Source organism: Microcaecilia unicolor, chromosome 5 (assembly GCF_901765095.1).
Source record: "Microcaecilia unicolor chromosome 5, aMicUni1.1, whole genome shotgun sequence".
Lineage (NCBI taxonomy): Eukaryota > Metazoa > Chordata > Amphibia > Gymnophiona > Siphonopidae > Microcaecilia > Microcaecilia unicolor.
The window spans coordinates 254635991-254652291 of record NC_044035.1 but is presented as its reverse complement, the minus strand read 5'-3'; the positions used below and the strand labels follow the sequence as shown (position 1 = coordinate 254652291).

Here is a 16301-nt window from a genome sequence, read left to right as displayed (position 1 = left end):
TGCTTATTTCAGATCTGATGAAGAAGGGCAACCTTCGAAAGCTAATCAAGAAATGTATTAAGTTATGTCCAATAAAAAATGTATCATCTTGTTTTCTTTTCCATGTTTTATTTTGTTTGATTTCTATTGATTACCTTTTCTTAAAGAAATGGCCGTTCATTTCAGGGAGAGGAGGAGAGCACTTACCGCTTGAAATGGCGCACTGGGGGAGGGAATTACCTCCAGGCTGCTGCTGTAGCCCAGCGGTACTTCTCTTTCAGTGAGCAGTAAGCCTGCGTTGGGCTTAACACCACTTTGTAAAAGGGCCTCATAGTTAGCAAAGTGTGCCGCTGCTAAGACGTGTCATTTTACTACTAATTCATTCTATTTTAGCGCAGGTCCTACTTGATGCAATGAAATCTAGCTAGTAATAATTGGGGTTACCAGTAAAATAATACATTTTTTATATTTATATTTCTTTATTTCAACAATATAGAACAAGAACACTCTTGTTGTGAAATACAGCCATAATATATGTAATATGGACTTTGGTCCTGGAGAACTGAGGAACTGAGTTCAATTCCCACTTTAGGCACAGGCAGCTCCTTGTGACTCTGGGCAAGTCACTTAACCCTCCATTGCCTGCCGCATTGAGCCTGCCATGAGTGGGAAAGCGCGGGGTACAAATGTAACAAAAATAAATAAAATAAATGAAAAGAGAAGATTACATCCATATATTTTAAATAAACAAGGCTGCGTACCTCCCATTATCAAATTTAAAATGTTATTACAGTTGTCTCGTCTCTAGAAATGACTTAAGCTGATCTGGTGAATAAAATACATATTTCATCAGTCCCATTTTTACAATGCATTTACAGGGGTAGGCTAAGAAAAAGGAACCCCCAATCTCCAATGTTCCCTTCTTCAAAGCCAAAAATGCTTTCCTCTTTTGCTGGGTTTGTTTAGTGACATCGGGATATATCCAGACCTTCTCTCCTCCAAAGAGGGAACTAGCATGTTTGAAATAAAGTCTCATAACAGAGTTTAAGTCTTGTTCGAATACGAGTAAAATAATACATTTTAACGGTAGCCCATGTTGATAACTATGCCCCTGAGGTAGTCATTTTAGAACACTGGCAGGCTTCAACATTAAATAGCCCTATATATGTTAAGTAACATTTTTGCAAAAGCCACATATTAAACTGTAACATACTTAGTACAATCACACTTGTGTAAATTTTTAGCTGTATGTACTTCTGCCCGCAGCTTAGCAACACACAGTTTTACCTATATCTTTTGTTATCCACAGGAACAATATCCATTGCTATGTAATACTGCTGATGCGGATCCAGACCAGTTATTTTCACCCTCATGGCCGGAAACATTCTCCTGGAAAGGAAAAGAAATGTAAAGAGTCAAAAAACTTGAAAGAGCAAAATAAGATACGTGGAGCATGTCATTATTTCCATTAGGGTACTCAGTATAGTAGAATAGTAAATGATGGCAGATAAAGACGAGTGTGGCCATGCAGCCTGCCCAGAAAGATGACTAGGGTTGTACCTGCCTCTCCGTGCAGGTTACCCCCAACCCATTTTGTTTTTAAGGTTGTAACTGCTGCTCAAGACCATGTTTAAATTTTAGATATTCATAGGTGATGGAAGGAGGAGAGTTCCTATTCAGTCTCCCATCCCCAACTCCCAAATTGCCACTGCCCAAATCCTCCCTTTGGCCCCCTCACCTTCTCTGCACCATTTGTCTTCTGGCACTGGTACCAAATTAGTAGCAGAAACTGAAGAAACTGAAAAAAATATTTTCTAGTCCGAGTGGCTCTGCAGTGCTCCTCCTCTTGCATGGGTTTTTCTTGCCCATACTGAATTGTCTTGTTCAAGTTGCTGTTATTGCTGAGGGGCCAGCACCAAAAAAAGAGGTGCAGATGGAGGTGTAGTGACTACAGCAATGGAGTCTATCAAAATTTAGCACTGGAGGCAGTTGCCTTTGTCTATGCCTAAGTCTGGGTATCAAAGACCAACAAAAAGAGAGTCCAAATCTCCAGCAAAAAATGCCAAACGCACAAAACAAAAGAAACAGAAGAAACCCAAAAAGACCAGACTGAAACCACAGGTGGTAAGAGCACCAAAAAAGTTTATTGGGACTCTACACGGTCCATGTTTCGGCCAAAAAGGCCTTCCTCAGGGGTCTGATCAGAAACCATGGCAGACATTTCCCTGCTGTTTTCCCTCTGAATTCTGCTGCTGCTGGGATAGGTTTAGGCTGGATATTTCAATGTTTCTAGAAGGATGAATAAAACAGGAGGAGACTGAGCTGATTCCAGATCTCTCAGATAAATTTCCTCCACTCCCCCTTTGCAGATCTGAGACTGGAGCTTACAAGATTTTCCAGTGCTTAGAAAATAGAAAGTTTCTTTTGTTTTGTAAGTCTGGGTATCAGTCAGTAACACAGCCTCAGTTGGGCCTAAGTGGTCTATGTCCTCCTCTTTGGAGTTAGACTCACTCAGTCAGTTTCAGTGACACAAGTCAATGAGAAGACAACTGGAAAAGATGTTAATATCAGCACTGTCTGGTGCCCAAATATGTTAACCTTGAACCCCACAAAATAAATCATTCATGGTTATACTACTACTTCCAGTATGTCTCATGTTGCTTGACTGGTAATTCCATCAACTTTAGCACGTGTTTTTTTTTATTAGAGTCAACCTCACTTGGTCATAAATAGTGTGTTTGTCAGGCTTAGGTTTATTTAAGGAACTACAAATACATGTCAACAAACATATTTCTGCCTATCTAAGGGGGTCCTTTTAACAAGCTGCGGGAAAAAAGGCCCTGTACTAGTGGTGGGGACAATTTTTTCCATGCGCCAGGGCCGTTTTTCCCGCAGCTGGTAAAGGCCGAAAAAAATGGCCACATGGTGAGATAACTTACCACGTGGCCATGCAGCGGGGAGCCCTTACCGCTACCCATTGAGTTGGCAATAAGGGCTCCCGCACTAACCTGACGGTAACCGGGCACGCTCTCAGGACGGGACTACCGCCAGTGGTTGTGTAGGGCTGGTGAGAGTCATGGAAGTGCGAGAGGTAAGGTGTTGGGCTTACCACCACTCTGTAAAAGGGCCCCTCAGTGAGCTAACTTCACTTTATTGGTATGCTAAAAATGTATTGTATCTCTTCTTGTTCTCTCATTCCAGGCTGAAATGAAGTATGCAATGCTTGTGCTATCTCTTGATCTTCCTACATTTTTGGCAACTTATAGAATCAGGGTGGGGGGGTTGTGTTATTTCAAAGAGATTACAATAAAACAAAGAATTTTTTTAAAATGGAACCTTCCCAACCCCCAAAACTAAATGTGCATACCCCTATTCTTGTGACATAGCTCATATACAGAACTCTTACCATTTCCGTCACAGTGCCTTAATTACCTGTATTAAATCTCTAGCTTCAGAAATCCTACTTACTCCTCACCTGTACAAATCTCCAATATATTTCAACAAACTTTCCTCTCCCTTTTGCCCAGCACGTCCAGTTACCTAGAGGTACCCCAAGAGTATTCCACTTTATTTATTTATTACATTTGTGCCCCGCGCTTTCCCACTCATGGCAGGTTCTACACCTAAAAATTTAACTTCAAAAGTTTAGAAAAGTGATCAGCATTTTGGACATCAGCATGCAGTGTTATTGTGGCCAGACACAGACAGCTTTTAGGGATATTATTGATAGCTTCATTTGCTTTAGAGGATTGCTGTGTTTCCACCACTCTGGGACTCCTTGAAAGGAAACTGCCAAACAAAATATGTTACACTTTGAAACAAGAGCTCTAATTAGAGAGATAAAGCCTCACAGCAGACTAAAAAAAATATCCAGTTTCGTAGGAGGGTGGAGAATGATATTCACATTGGGTATTTGTCTGCATTTAAGAGTTTAAAATGAAAAGAAAATTCCTTTGGAATTGGCCTAAGTCCAAATCAAAAAGTCTTTACCACCAACATATCAGTGAAAATTTTCTACTTATGATTATACTTTTATGTGTATATAAATGTGTATAATCATAAGATTTTATATGTTTATACATTGCATAAAACAACAATAATGTATATTCTAATCTAAATAATCTATAAAATTCTGGCCACCCATGTTACAGACATATAGAGGCTCATTTTCAAAGCACATAGACTTACAAACTTACATATGTTACTATCACTTTATGTCTATCCCCTCATCCCCCCCCCCCCCCCAATATTAAAAAACATTCAGGGGTCCTTTTACAAAGGTGTACTGAAAAATGGCTTGCGGTAGTGTAGGCACGGGATTTGGGTGTGCGCCAATCCATTTTTCAACGCGCCTGTAAAAAAGGCCTCTTTTTTTCCCCAGAAAAATGGATGCGTGGCAATTAGCCATACTCTGCATACAGTCCAGCTTATAATCGAACGAGAATAACGCCCAAGTTCCGACCTAAATCGGGAGATGGGCGTTCTTCTCACAAAAACAAATAAAGCGGCATAATCGAAAGCCGAACTTTGGACGCTTTCAACTGCACTCCGTCGCGGATGCGGACAAAGTTGACGGGGGAGTGTCGGAGGCGTGGTGAAGGCGGAACTGGGGCGTGGTTATCACCCGAACAGAGATGGGCGCCCTTCGCCGATAATGGATGCGTTTGTAGCTAGAATTTAGGGCACTTTTCCTGGACCCTGTTTTTTGACGAATAAGGCCCCAAAAAGTGCCCTAAATGACCAGATGACCCCCAGAGGGAGTCGGGGATGACCTCCCCTGACTCCCCCAGTGGTCACTAACCCCCTCCCACCACAACAAATGATGTTTCACAACTTTTTACTTTCACCCTCAAATGTCATACCCTCCTCCCAAGCAGCAGTATGCAGGTCCCTGGAACAGTTGTTAGGGGGTGCAGTGGACGTCAGGCAGGTGGACCCAGGCCCATCCCCCCCCCACCTGTTACAATTGTGCTGCTTAATGCTACTAGTCGTCCAACCCCCCCAAACCCCCTGTACCCACATGTAGGTGCCCCCCTTCACCGCTTAGGGCTATAGTACTGGTGTAGACTTGTGGGCAGTGGGTTTTGAGGGGGATTTGGGGGGCTCAACACCCAAGGGAAGGGTGCTATGCACCTGGGAGCTCTTTTACCTTTTTTTTTGTTTTTGTAAAAGTGCCCCCTAGGGTGCCCGGTTGGTGTCCTGGCATGTGAGGGGGACCAGTGCACTACGACTCCTGGCCCCTTCCACGAACAAATGCCTTGCATTTATTCGTTTTTGAGCTGGGCGATTTCATTTTCCATTATCGGTGAAAAGCAAAAACGCCCAGCTCACACCTTGGCGAATAAAGCATGGGCGTCTATTTTTTTTAAAAATACGGTTCACTCCGCCCCTTCACGGACCCGTTCTCGGAGATTAACGCCCATGGAGATAGGCGTTTCTGGTCGATTATGCCCCTCAGTGTAAACCAAAGAAACAAACAAACAAACAAACAGTGACATGTCCCTTTATACTGTGCAAAATATAGAGAGAGCAGATATAAATTTCAAAAACTTACATATTCTAATTGCTGCATTAAAAAATTAACAAATAAAACAAAAACAGAAAATAAGGTGATACCTTTTTATTGGATTGACATACTTTTTTTTTTTTTGTCTAGTTTTTGGAGGCCAAAACCTCCTTTCTTAAGTCAGGGCAAACATACTATTACAGCAGCATACTGTTCTGACCTGAAGAAGTAGGGTGTGGTCTCTCAAAGTTAGGCAAAAAAATGTATATAGTCCAATATAAAGGTGTTACCTTATTTTTTGTTTTCTTTTCTTTATAATTATTAACTTTTAAAGTCAACTAACAGCTACCGCATTACTTCATCCTAAATTAAAAATAAAATTAATGGGATCTGAATTTCTTATAACTAGGTACTATAGAACAAGCTAATTGGATTAGATCAGGAGTTTTCTATTCAGTCCTGGGGATACACCTAGCCAGTCATGTTTTCAGGATACCCACAATGAATATGTATGAGATAGAATGGAGGTAATGCATGGAAATTTATCTCATGCATATTCATTGTGGATATCTGGCAAACCTGACTGGTTAGATGTGTTCTGAGGACTGGATTGAGAACCCCTGGATTAGATGATTCAGCCTTTCCTAGTGCCTAAATGAAAATCATCCTAGGGGGCTGGATGACATCTGTAACTAAGGTGAATTTTTCGACTTAGGCCATTATTTGGGAAAGAGTCACTTGTTAATAGTGGCATTTACACATATGTATCACATACACATGGAAATGATTCCAGACAGCCACTATTGGCACATGTATATTCACACCATGCAGAGATTTCAAGGGGGCAGGACTAAAATCTACATGGTAATTCTCCCATTTTGCAAAGGGGATACATGTGTATGGGAGAAAATTTCCACGTTGGGATTCATACCTGCTCAAAAGCATTGATAGAATTTTGTTAAGAGTACTTGTTTCAGTCAGGACTAAAGATTAGTACAGTGGGCTTTGATCCTGATGACCAGAGTTCAATTCCCACTGCAGCTCCTTCTGATCTTGGGCAAGTCACTTAACCCTCCATTGTCTCAGGTACAAAAACTTCGATTGTGAGCCCTCTAGGGACAGAGAAAGTATCTGTATATAACGGAGTCAATATTAGAACTGCAAGAAGGAACCCGGCTAACTCCTGCGCTCGGTAGTCAGTCTGGATATTCAATGCCGGACCGTTTCCAGTGATTGGCATTGTATATCCGGTTTATTTTTAGGTGGTATTCAAAGATAGCTGGTTAACTTTAAACCAGCTAAAGATATACCAGCTATTTAAGTGACCCAATGTGACTGCCTACAATTGCCGGATATGAATTGAATATTCAGGGATAGATGGCTTTGTCATGCAATATGGCTGGTTATCTCCAAGGTGCTAACCAGGAGGATAACCAGCTATCCCCCGCTGAATATCGCCGGCTAGCCAGTTAAGTGCCATTTAACCAGCCAGGTGCTGTTTCTGGCCGGTTAAATGGTTTTGAGTAATGTAGTTTATTTCCACCTTCTAACTGAAACCATTAAAAATGTGGTCTCAATTCTTAATTGGCAGCACTTATGTGTGTAAGTTTGTGAAAAGGGGTAGTTGCTCTTGGAAGTGGCTCCTTTTACATGTGAGAGTTGTGAAGCTGCCACTTCCACATGTAAGTACTGACACCTCCATGTGGAAGCTGCTGGGTCCGGGTTCTTCATTTTCTTAACAAATCTTTGTAAAATGACTGCTTCTGCTACATGTGCCAGCAAATATACGTACACTTTTGCTGGTATTTTCTAAAAAGCTCTGTGCTGGAAGATCCTTTTCTACAACACCATCGGAACTGTGAATGCCTCAACCTGGACAGATCAACTCCAATCTCAACGTTCTATGTCAAATGGAGCTCTAAATATTTGTCTTGGAAAGATTTGGCTCTTTGTATTTCTCCTGTGCTTTCTGTTATTAATATAGCTTTTGACTGCTGGATTGTCTTGCTTCACCTCTGGACACAGTTCTCTGCCTGACTTCTCAATGAAGGAGAGGGTTTGGAGGTTACTTCCCTGGAGAAGTTCATAAAACAACCAAGTAAGCGCACACACACTGCAAAAAAAAAAAAAGGGGGGGGGAGAAGAAGAAAAGAAACTCTGGTGTTTTTCAAAAGAGGAAAAGAACATTGGGCTGAGCCATAAGAATGTGCACTTAAAATGAAACTTCGGAATGGGGTTGGAAAAAGTTATATTATTGACAATAATGAGCAAATGAAGCTGATGTCACCAGCAAAGACTGAGATAGGGAAGCCAACTTGAGTTGGTTATTTGGAATGCGATTTTTATTTTTTTCAGATACTATTTTTCTTGGAAGAAAGGGGAGGGTAAATCTGTGTATACAGTTACAGCTGAGAGAAACATTCTGTCCCTGAGACTTTTAATCACGCTGTGTCTGCAATTAGAAACTGAGGAGAGAAGATGGCCAGTGAGCTGAGCACACCAGCCGCTTCTAGTTTATTCTACAGCCCACCAGAAGATTCATAGCAGTGTCAGGAGACAAAGGAACAGCATTGAAAAAAAGAGAGTGAAAGTGGGGGAGGGGAAATGCTCTGACATGTTATTGGAAGAGCCCTATTTTTACATTGGTAGCCTTTTGGGATTTGGGGATTCTTTTGGTAAATGGGCTGTTGAAATTGATCTGCTGGGACCAACAGTTGTGGTTGCAATCAGCCTGATCCTGGGAGCAGCAGTCCTTGATCAGCACAGATCGATTAGCTCTTCATTGGTAGGACTATATAACTCCAGATGTAAAGGGAGAGACTTGGCCATCCTGGTTTTACCTCAGTACATGCAGGGAGATGTAGTTCAGATTCCCCTAGACCGAAGCATGAAGTCTGCTAGGCATACGTCTGAGATGAATGTACCAACAGCTGAACAAAATGGGATTGGAAGACCTTGACTGGGTAGTGGAGGAGTGGCCTAGTGGTTAGGGTGGTGGACTTTGGTCCTGAGGAACTGAGTTCAATTCCCACTTCAGGCACAGGCACCTCCTTGTGACTCTGGGCAAGTCACTTAACCCTCCATTGCCCCATGTAAGCCACATTGAGCCTGCCATGAGTGGGAAAGCACGGGGTACAAATGTAATAAAAATAAATAGCAATTCAGATGACATTTTTGTTTCCAGCTCTACCTTGGCTACTAGACCTCTGTGCATGCTAAAAATAAGAAAGATGTGGAAATAATTTACCTGCAGAGATCAATCAAGTCATTGCAATTGTGAGGACTGAAACACCTCTGTAAAGGAGTCATAGCTAATTACCATTTTCCACTTTTCTGACCTAGGAGACACAGGTAGTGGGAGGTAGATGCAGGGCCGTGCCTAGGGTCTCTGGTGCCCCCCTGCAGACTATCAGTTGGCACCCCCCCCTGCAGACTATCAGTTGGTGGCGGCGGTGGCGCGGTGCCCCCCCCCCCCCCCCCCCCCCCCGTGAAAATGATCGCTCACCACTTGCCACACTGACAGGAATTGTCAGCAATATTCTTAGAAACAAATTGCTATACATTGCAAAATAAGATAGCAGATGTAAATTTTCAAAGTGGACATATTCCAAACACTAAAATGAAAATAAAATGATTTTTTTCTACCTTTGTTGTCTGGTGACTTTCTTTTTCTGATCATGCTGGCCCAGTATCTGATTCTGCTGCTACCTGTCCTCTTAACTCCATTTCCAGGGCTTCCTTTCCATTTATTTCTTTCCTTTCCTCCTTTCTTCTTCATTTCTGGTCCTCAGCTTCTGCCTATTTTCTTCATCCATGTGCAGTTTTTCTCCTCTCTTCCTTTTCCCTCATTTCATCTCCTTCATCTTTCTTCCCTCCCCTCTATGTCCAGCAATTTCTCCTCTCTCCCTGAGCCCTGCCCTCCCATCCATGCTCCTCTGTCCCCTGCCCCCTCCATTCATCCTTTTCCAGCAATTCCTCTCTCTCCCTGAGCCCTGCCCTCTCAATCCATGCTCCTCTGTCCCCTGCCCCCTCCATTCATCCCTATCCAGCAATTCCCCTCTCTCCCTGAGCCCTGCCCTCCCAATCCATGCCCATCCATGCTCCTCTGTCCCCTGCCCCCTCCATTCATCCTTTCCAGCAATTCCCCTCTCTCCCTGAGCCCTGCCCTCCCAATCCATGCCCATCCATGCTCCTCTGTCCCCTGCCCCCTCCATTCATCCCAATCCAGCAATTCCCCTCTCTCCCTGAGCCCTGCCCTCCCAATCCATGCCCATCCATGCTCCTCTGTCCCCTGCCCCCTCCATTCATCCTTTCCAGCAATTCCCCTCTCTCCCTGAGCCCTGCCCTCCCAATCCATGCCCATCCATGTTCCTCTGTCCCCTGCCCCCTCCATTCATCCTTTTCCAGCAATTCCCCTCTCTCCCTGAGCCCTGCCCTCCCAATCCATGCCCATCCATGCTCCTCTGTCCCTGCCCCCTCCATTCATCCCAATCCAGCAATTCCCCTCTCTCCCTGAGCCCTGCCCTCCCAATCCATGCTCCTCTGTCCCCTGCCCCCTCCATTCATCCTTTTCCAGCAATTCCCCTCTCTCCCTGAGCCCTGCCCTCCCAATCCATGCCCATCCATGCTCCTCTGTCCCCTGCCCCCTCCATTCATCCTTTTCCAGCAATTTCCCTGAGTCCTGCCCTCCCAATCCATGCCCATCCATGCTCCTCTGTACCCTGCCCCCTCCATTCATCCTTTTCCAGCAATTCCCCTCTCTCCCTGAGCCCTGCCCTCCCAATCCATGCCCATCCATGCTCCTCTGTCCCCTGCCCCCTCCATTCATCCTTTTCCAGCAATTCCCCACTCTCCCTGAGCCCTGCCCTCCCAATCCATGCCCATCTATGCTCCTCTGTCCCCTGCCCCTCCATTCATCTCTATCCAGCAATTCCCCTCTCTCCCTGAGCCCTGCCCTCCCAATCCATGCCCATCCATGCTCATCTGTCCCCTGCCCCCTTCATTCATCCTTTTCCAGCAATTCCCCTCTCTCCCTGAGTCCTGCCCTCCCAATCCATGCCCATCCATGCTCCTCTGTCCCCTGCCCCCTCCATTCATCCTTTTCCAGCAATTCCCCTCTCTCCCTGAGCCCTGCCCTCCAAATCCATGCCCATCTATGCTCCTTTGTCCCCTGCCCCGCCATTCATCCTTATCCAGCAATTCCCCTCTCTCCCTGAGCCCTGCCCTCCCAATCCATGCCCATCCATGCTCCTCTGTCCCCTGCCCCCTCCATTCATCCTTTTCCAGCAATTCCCCTCTCTCCCTGAGCCCTGCCCTCCCAATCCATGCCCATCCATGCTCCTCTGTCCCCTGCCCCCTCCATTCATCCTTTTCCAGCAATTCCCCTCTCTCCCTTCCATGACCCCCCCTCGCATCCATGCTCTCGTCTCTCCCCTGCCCTCCCGCTCCCATTGTTCAACTGCCCACCCTCTTCTCTCCCCCCAACATCTCTTTTCTTTTTTTTTCTTTTTAAATTTACCTCCGTGGCGGGTCCGGCAGCGCAGCGTCAGTGAAGGAGGTGGTGCTCCCGACGTCGCTAGCCTTCCCTTCGCTGTGTTCCGCCTTCTGATGTCATTTCTGACGTCAGAAGAAGGTGGAACACAGCGAAGGGAAGGCTAGCGATGTCGGGAGCGCCGCCTCCTTCACTGACGCTGCGCTGCCGGAACCGCTACGGAGGTACATTTAAAAAGGAAAAAAAAGAAAAGGGATGTTGGGGGGAAGGCGAGCGAGGTGAGCATGGTGCAGCGGCGCCCCCCCCAGAGGGAAGCGCCCCCCTGCCATGCTTACCTCGCTTACCATGTTGGCACGGCCCTGGGTAGATGGCCAATAACTTAAGGGAGGCCATGATAGCAGCTAGGAGGCCTCTTTGTTCCACACCAAGAAAATGTGTTTTATTGCATAATTTTGTGCTGTTTGCAAACACTACTGCAAGAAGTCTCAGCAGCCATTAAGAAGAAGCAGCAGAGGGCAGGAAAGAGTGGGGTTCTTTCCTGCCTCTGGGGAGCCCACTAGACCACCAGAGCTCTTCAAGGTAGGCCTGGGGAGGGGCCACTGAGGCTCAGGGGGATAGTGGAAACAAAAGTGGGGGCTGTAGTGTGCAGGATAATATACAGGAGGGGACTGGAAATGAAGGTGGGGATATAGTGTGCAGGAGGAGGGGTGCAGGAAAAAAGGTGGTGCTGTGGTGTGCAGGAGAGGGGGTGCTGGAAACAAAGGCAGGGCATGGGGGGGGCAGGGCGAGGGTGTCACTGGCGGGGCTGGGTGGCCCAATGACCTTTACTGCCTGGGGGCCCAGATCACTGTAAGTCCACCCCTGGCCTTAAATGCACTATGTAACCAAACAACTGCCCTTAGTCTGTATTCTGTAAATTATGAATTCAGAGAGTCTTTTACTAAGGCGCGCTCACGTTTCTGGCACACGCTAAAATTGTGGGCGTGCTAAACGTTGGAGACGCCATTGCATTCCTATGGGTGTCTCTAACGTTTAGTGCGCCCACAATTTTAGCGCACACTAAAAACATGAGCGCGCCTTAGTAAAAGATGCCTTCAAATTCCTGAGTGTGCAACTTCAAGGGGTGTGTGGACCTGGGAGGAGCATAGGGTTGGGGCGTGTCAGGCAGTTACATACATGGGATATAGCATTACAGTACAGTGTGAACATTTACACCAGCCATTGAGCTGCTCGCACCTAAAGTTAGGTGTGTAATTGGAGAGACTTACACTAATATTCTATAGCGGCAGTTGCGTGTACAACTGCCATTATAGAAACGACGTATAGTGCACATCATCCCCGTACCTAAATGTCAGCAATATTTTGAGGATTTACTCCAAGGAGTGTAATTCTATAAAGAAGGTGCTAACATTTCATGGCAAATACATGCATAAATAATTAAAATACCGTCATGTAAATGCCAAACACCCAGCTACGCACTATTCTGTAAATAAACACATATCTCCCATTAGCGTGTATTTTACAGGGGAGCATACACATGGGTGGAGTCTGCAGAGAATTCACACACGTAAGTTGTAGAATACTACAAATTTTGCACATATCTCTGGCATTTAGGCACGCACATTTATACCAGTCCTATGGGGGGTGTAAGTGCTCATGCCTGATTGCATAGACACCTACTTTTCTTTGTAGCAGAGATGGGCAACCATAGTCCTCAAGGGCCACAAGCCAGTCCAATTTTCAAGATTTCCATAATGAATATGCATGAGCTTTATTCGCATATAATGGAAACAGTATACGCAAATCAATCTCATACATATTGATTGTGGAAATCTTGAAAACCTCACTGGGTTGTGGTACTTGAGGACTGTGGTTGCCCAACCCTGCTTTATAGCATAGGCTCTCAATAGACACTTTGTAAGCGCCTAAACCTAGGTACCCCTTTATAGAATTGCCCTCATTGAGGGCCCCATTTTAGCAAGCTGCGGCAAAAGGGGGCCCGTGCTGGCATCATTGCGTGTTTTTGATACATGCTGAGGCCCCCTTTTACCTCAGGGGTAAAAGGTAAGTCTTTCTTTTTTTAAGAAACGGCTTTGCGGCAAGTGAAGCACTGGCCATGCGGTCATTTCAGGGGGGGGGGCCTTACTGCCACCCACTGAGGTGGCGGTATGGACTCCCATGCTAACCCAGTGGTAACCGGGCAGCACACGGCACTGCCTGATTCCCGCTGGGTAAACACCAGCACTACAAAAATAAAAATATTTTTGTAACGCCGTTAGCCCGGTGGTAGTTACTTTTTAGCGAGTGGTAAGTCCACCTTGGGCTTACCGCCGCTTTGTAAAAGGGGCCCTTAGTGCACCTAACAATCTTATATAAAATATATGAAATCTAAATATATGGTTTAGTCTTGTTGAAAGATTTTGTTCAAAAATAAGCTCTGGCAATCTCACAGCCATTTACATTCTTTCTTTGCTATTGTTCTACACTTTAGAGTAAATTCTATAAGTAGCACCTAAAAATCAGCACTAATGTGACGCGCTTAGCGCTATTCTATGAGAGTGTTTCCTTAATAGATTTGTGCTTATTGGTAAGGTGCACCTAACTGTAGGTGGCTGCAATTAGGCCTGATATAAGCAGACTTAAATACTGGCACCTAACTTAGGCACACTTAGGCCTGATTCTGTATAAATGGGCATAAAATCCGGGAATACCCCCAGGAACGCCCCTAACCATGCCCCCAAATTGTTATGCACGATAGGATTTAGACACAATCTGTTATAGAATTGGATATGCTCCTTAATGCTAATTATTTCCAATTAGTGCTGATGATTGTTATCTCCCAATTATCAGCACTGATTAGCTTATTAAGTTGTACGCACTCTTCATAGAATCACTCTGTGTGTCTTTAATCGGTGCCAATTTTTCACAATATATAAATTTGGACCCTTTGTCTCTGCTTTTCTCACCTGCCTGCTTTAGTAATAATCATCTCTGTGCCAATGTCATGGAACCTCTTCCAGAGGTCGGCGCACTGCAGCTCCACTTGGATCTCATCCATGGATAAGGCCGAAGAGGGTGGGGCGTCAGGTGCAGGAGCAGTGAGGTCAGAGTGAGAGCCGAAGGAGCAGGACGTCCTCTCAGCCAGAGCCTCCGTGTCAGATCCAGTACTCTGTTCTGAATCTGTGGAAGAACCAAAATCGCCATGGGTAAGAATGAGGAACGCAGCCAGTGCTCAACAGGGAGACCAAGAAAATGTAGCAGAAAGCTACAGAGTTCCAATTATATTTAGTGCTGTTGGCTGGATTAAAAAGAACATCCATGCACACTTAATATGTTGCCTTTGAATATTACACCCTATGATCTCCAGAAGGAAGCTTTCTTTGGCACTATAAGTACGTTTGAGAGAATGAGGGAGTTTCCAGTATACCCTGGTTTCTGAGGAAAGTGTATTCCTGTCATGGTATGAGCAAGACCAGCCCATCTGGAGACAATATATCCCAAGAGGGATATTCTTCAAGTGACATAATCAAAGTGAGCTATACTGAGATATCATTATATCATTTTTTAACAATTAATTTATTTATAGCTGTGTCTTTCTGCTTCTAACAAAATATATAGTATTTTAAAATGAATTACCTACTTAGGCTTTTCAAGATCATTCCTAATCCTATATAATAATTCTCACCTCCAACGTTCTAATCTTGCTGCCTCAGACCGTGGCTCCTTTGGAGTTGGTCTACTAGGCTCCGTAGATCGCTGACATCACCGGAGACACCAGATTGGCTTGGCGATAAGGAGCAGGAGGGGTACGTCACCCACAACACTGACCAACTGCAAGACAGGAGCGAGAGGCCCCGCCCCTGCCGCCCCTCGCCGTAACGCCATGCCCCCCCCCAGGTCGCCGGCACTGCCGCTCACCCCTCCAACACCCCGAGGTCGCCACTGCTCCCCCCTCCACCCCCCCCGAGGTGATCCAACAGCCCCCCCCCCACAAACTGCCTCACCCATATTTCACACTCCGAGTGTCAGGGTCTCCCTCCCTCTCGCCCTGATCCCCGAGTTTCAGGGTCTCCCTCCCACTACCAGGATCCTCCCTCCACCCCTCCCAGTTCTAGGATCCTCCCTCGCTCACAGTTCCAGGATCGTCATAGCCTGCCTCCCTTCCTCCCTCCCTCCCACTGCCAGCACCCCTCCTTATGAATTTTTGAAGTCTCACTTACTCAGTCGGGGTTACAGCGGCAGCAGCATCGGTAAACAGCGTACAGGCACGGGCCGTCTCTGTCTCTCAGCTCTGGTTCCGCCCTCATTTCCTGTTTCCGCAAGGGCAGGACCAGAGCTGAGAGACAGAGACAGCCTGAGCCTTTACGCTGTTTATCGATGCTGCTGCTGCCATACGCCGTAACCCCGACTGGGTAAGTGAGACTTCAAAAATTCGTAAGGAGGGGGACTGGCAGTGGACAGGAGGGAGGGAGGCACGACGACCCTGGAACTGCGAGCGAGAGGGGATCCTGGAAGTGGGAGATCCTGAAACTCGGGGATCTGGGAGGGAGGGAGGGAGATACTGGGAAGGTGTGTGAAATATGCACGAGGCAGTTTGGGGGGGTGGTGACGACTTCGGGGGGGGAGCAGCGGCGACTTGTGGTTAAACCTTGCTAGCGCCCATTTCATTGTGTTCAGAAATGGGCCTTTTTTACTAGTAAGAAATAAACCTGTATACATCTCTTCTTTAATTATTCCCTATACCCCTTCCCATACTCTTTGTTCACTTGATGCTAATCGTCTCATACTTCCATCCTCTAAACAAGCCCATTATGAGTCAACCCGGAGTTCTGCATTTTCTTTTTTAGCCCCGTTTCTCTGGAACTGTTTAAATATCAGGTCTGAGCTTTCCTTGATGAAATTAAAAAAAAATCTAACTCTACTATCTCCAATTGGCCTTCAGTTTTTTAGTTTAACTAGCCTTTTCCTGTTTGGACTGCATGCAAAGTAGGTTTTTTAATAGTAATTTTTAAAAGTTCCCCTTCCCTTTCTTTCATGTGTTTGGATGATTGTCTGCTTTTCTATTTATAATGGTGCTGTTTTTCATCATTTGATTTTGTGTTATTTTATATTGTTAACCGCTTTGACCTTTTTTTTTATGTAAAGGCGGTATATCAAGCCTAAAATAAATACAAACATATATTATATATTTACTCAACTACAATCTAACTGCCAACAAATGAAAATGTTCTTGATCACATCTCCAAATTACATTCATTTTTTGGCACATTTCCCACAGAATTTCTAAAACCTGGCAACCTCTATGCCTGAAGGATTACTTTCAGC

The 16301-nt window shown here is 45.3% G+C and overlaps 1 protein-coding gene across 1 annotated transcript in view; it reads right to left on the bottom strand.

Annotated features, from left to right (window-relative positions):
- The window catches only part of TBX15 (T-box transcription factor 15), a 180153-nt gene that overhangs the window by 29587 nt on the left and 134265 nt on the right, over positions 1 to 16301 (bottom strand). Inside the window, exons 2-3 of the mRNA XM_030205032.1 lie at positions 13943 to 14156; positions 1267 to 1368 (exon numbers count right to left, since the gene is read on the bottom strand). Coding sequence (XP_030060892.1) covers positions 1267 to 1368; positions 13943 to 14156 — 316 coding nt within the window. The remainder of the gene's footprint in view (positions 1 to 1266; positions 1369 to 13942; positions 14157 to 16301) is intronic.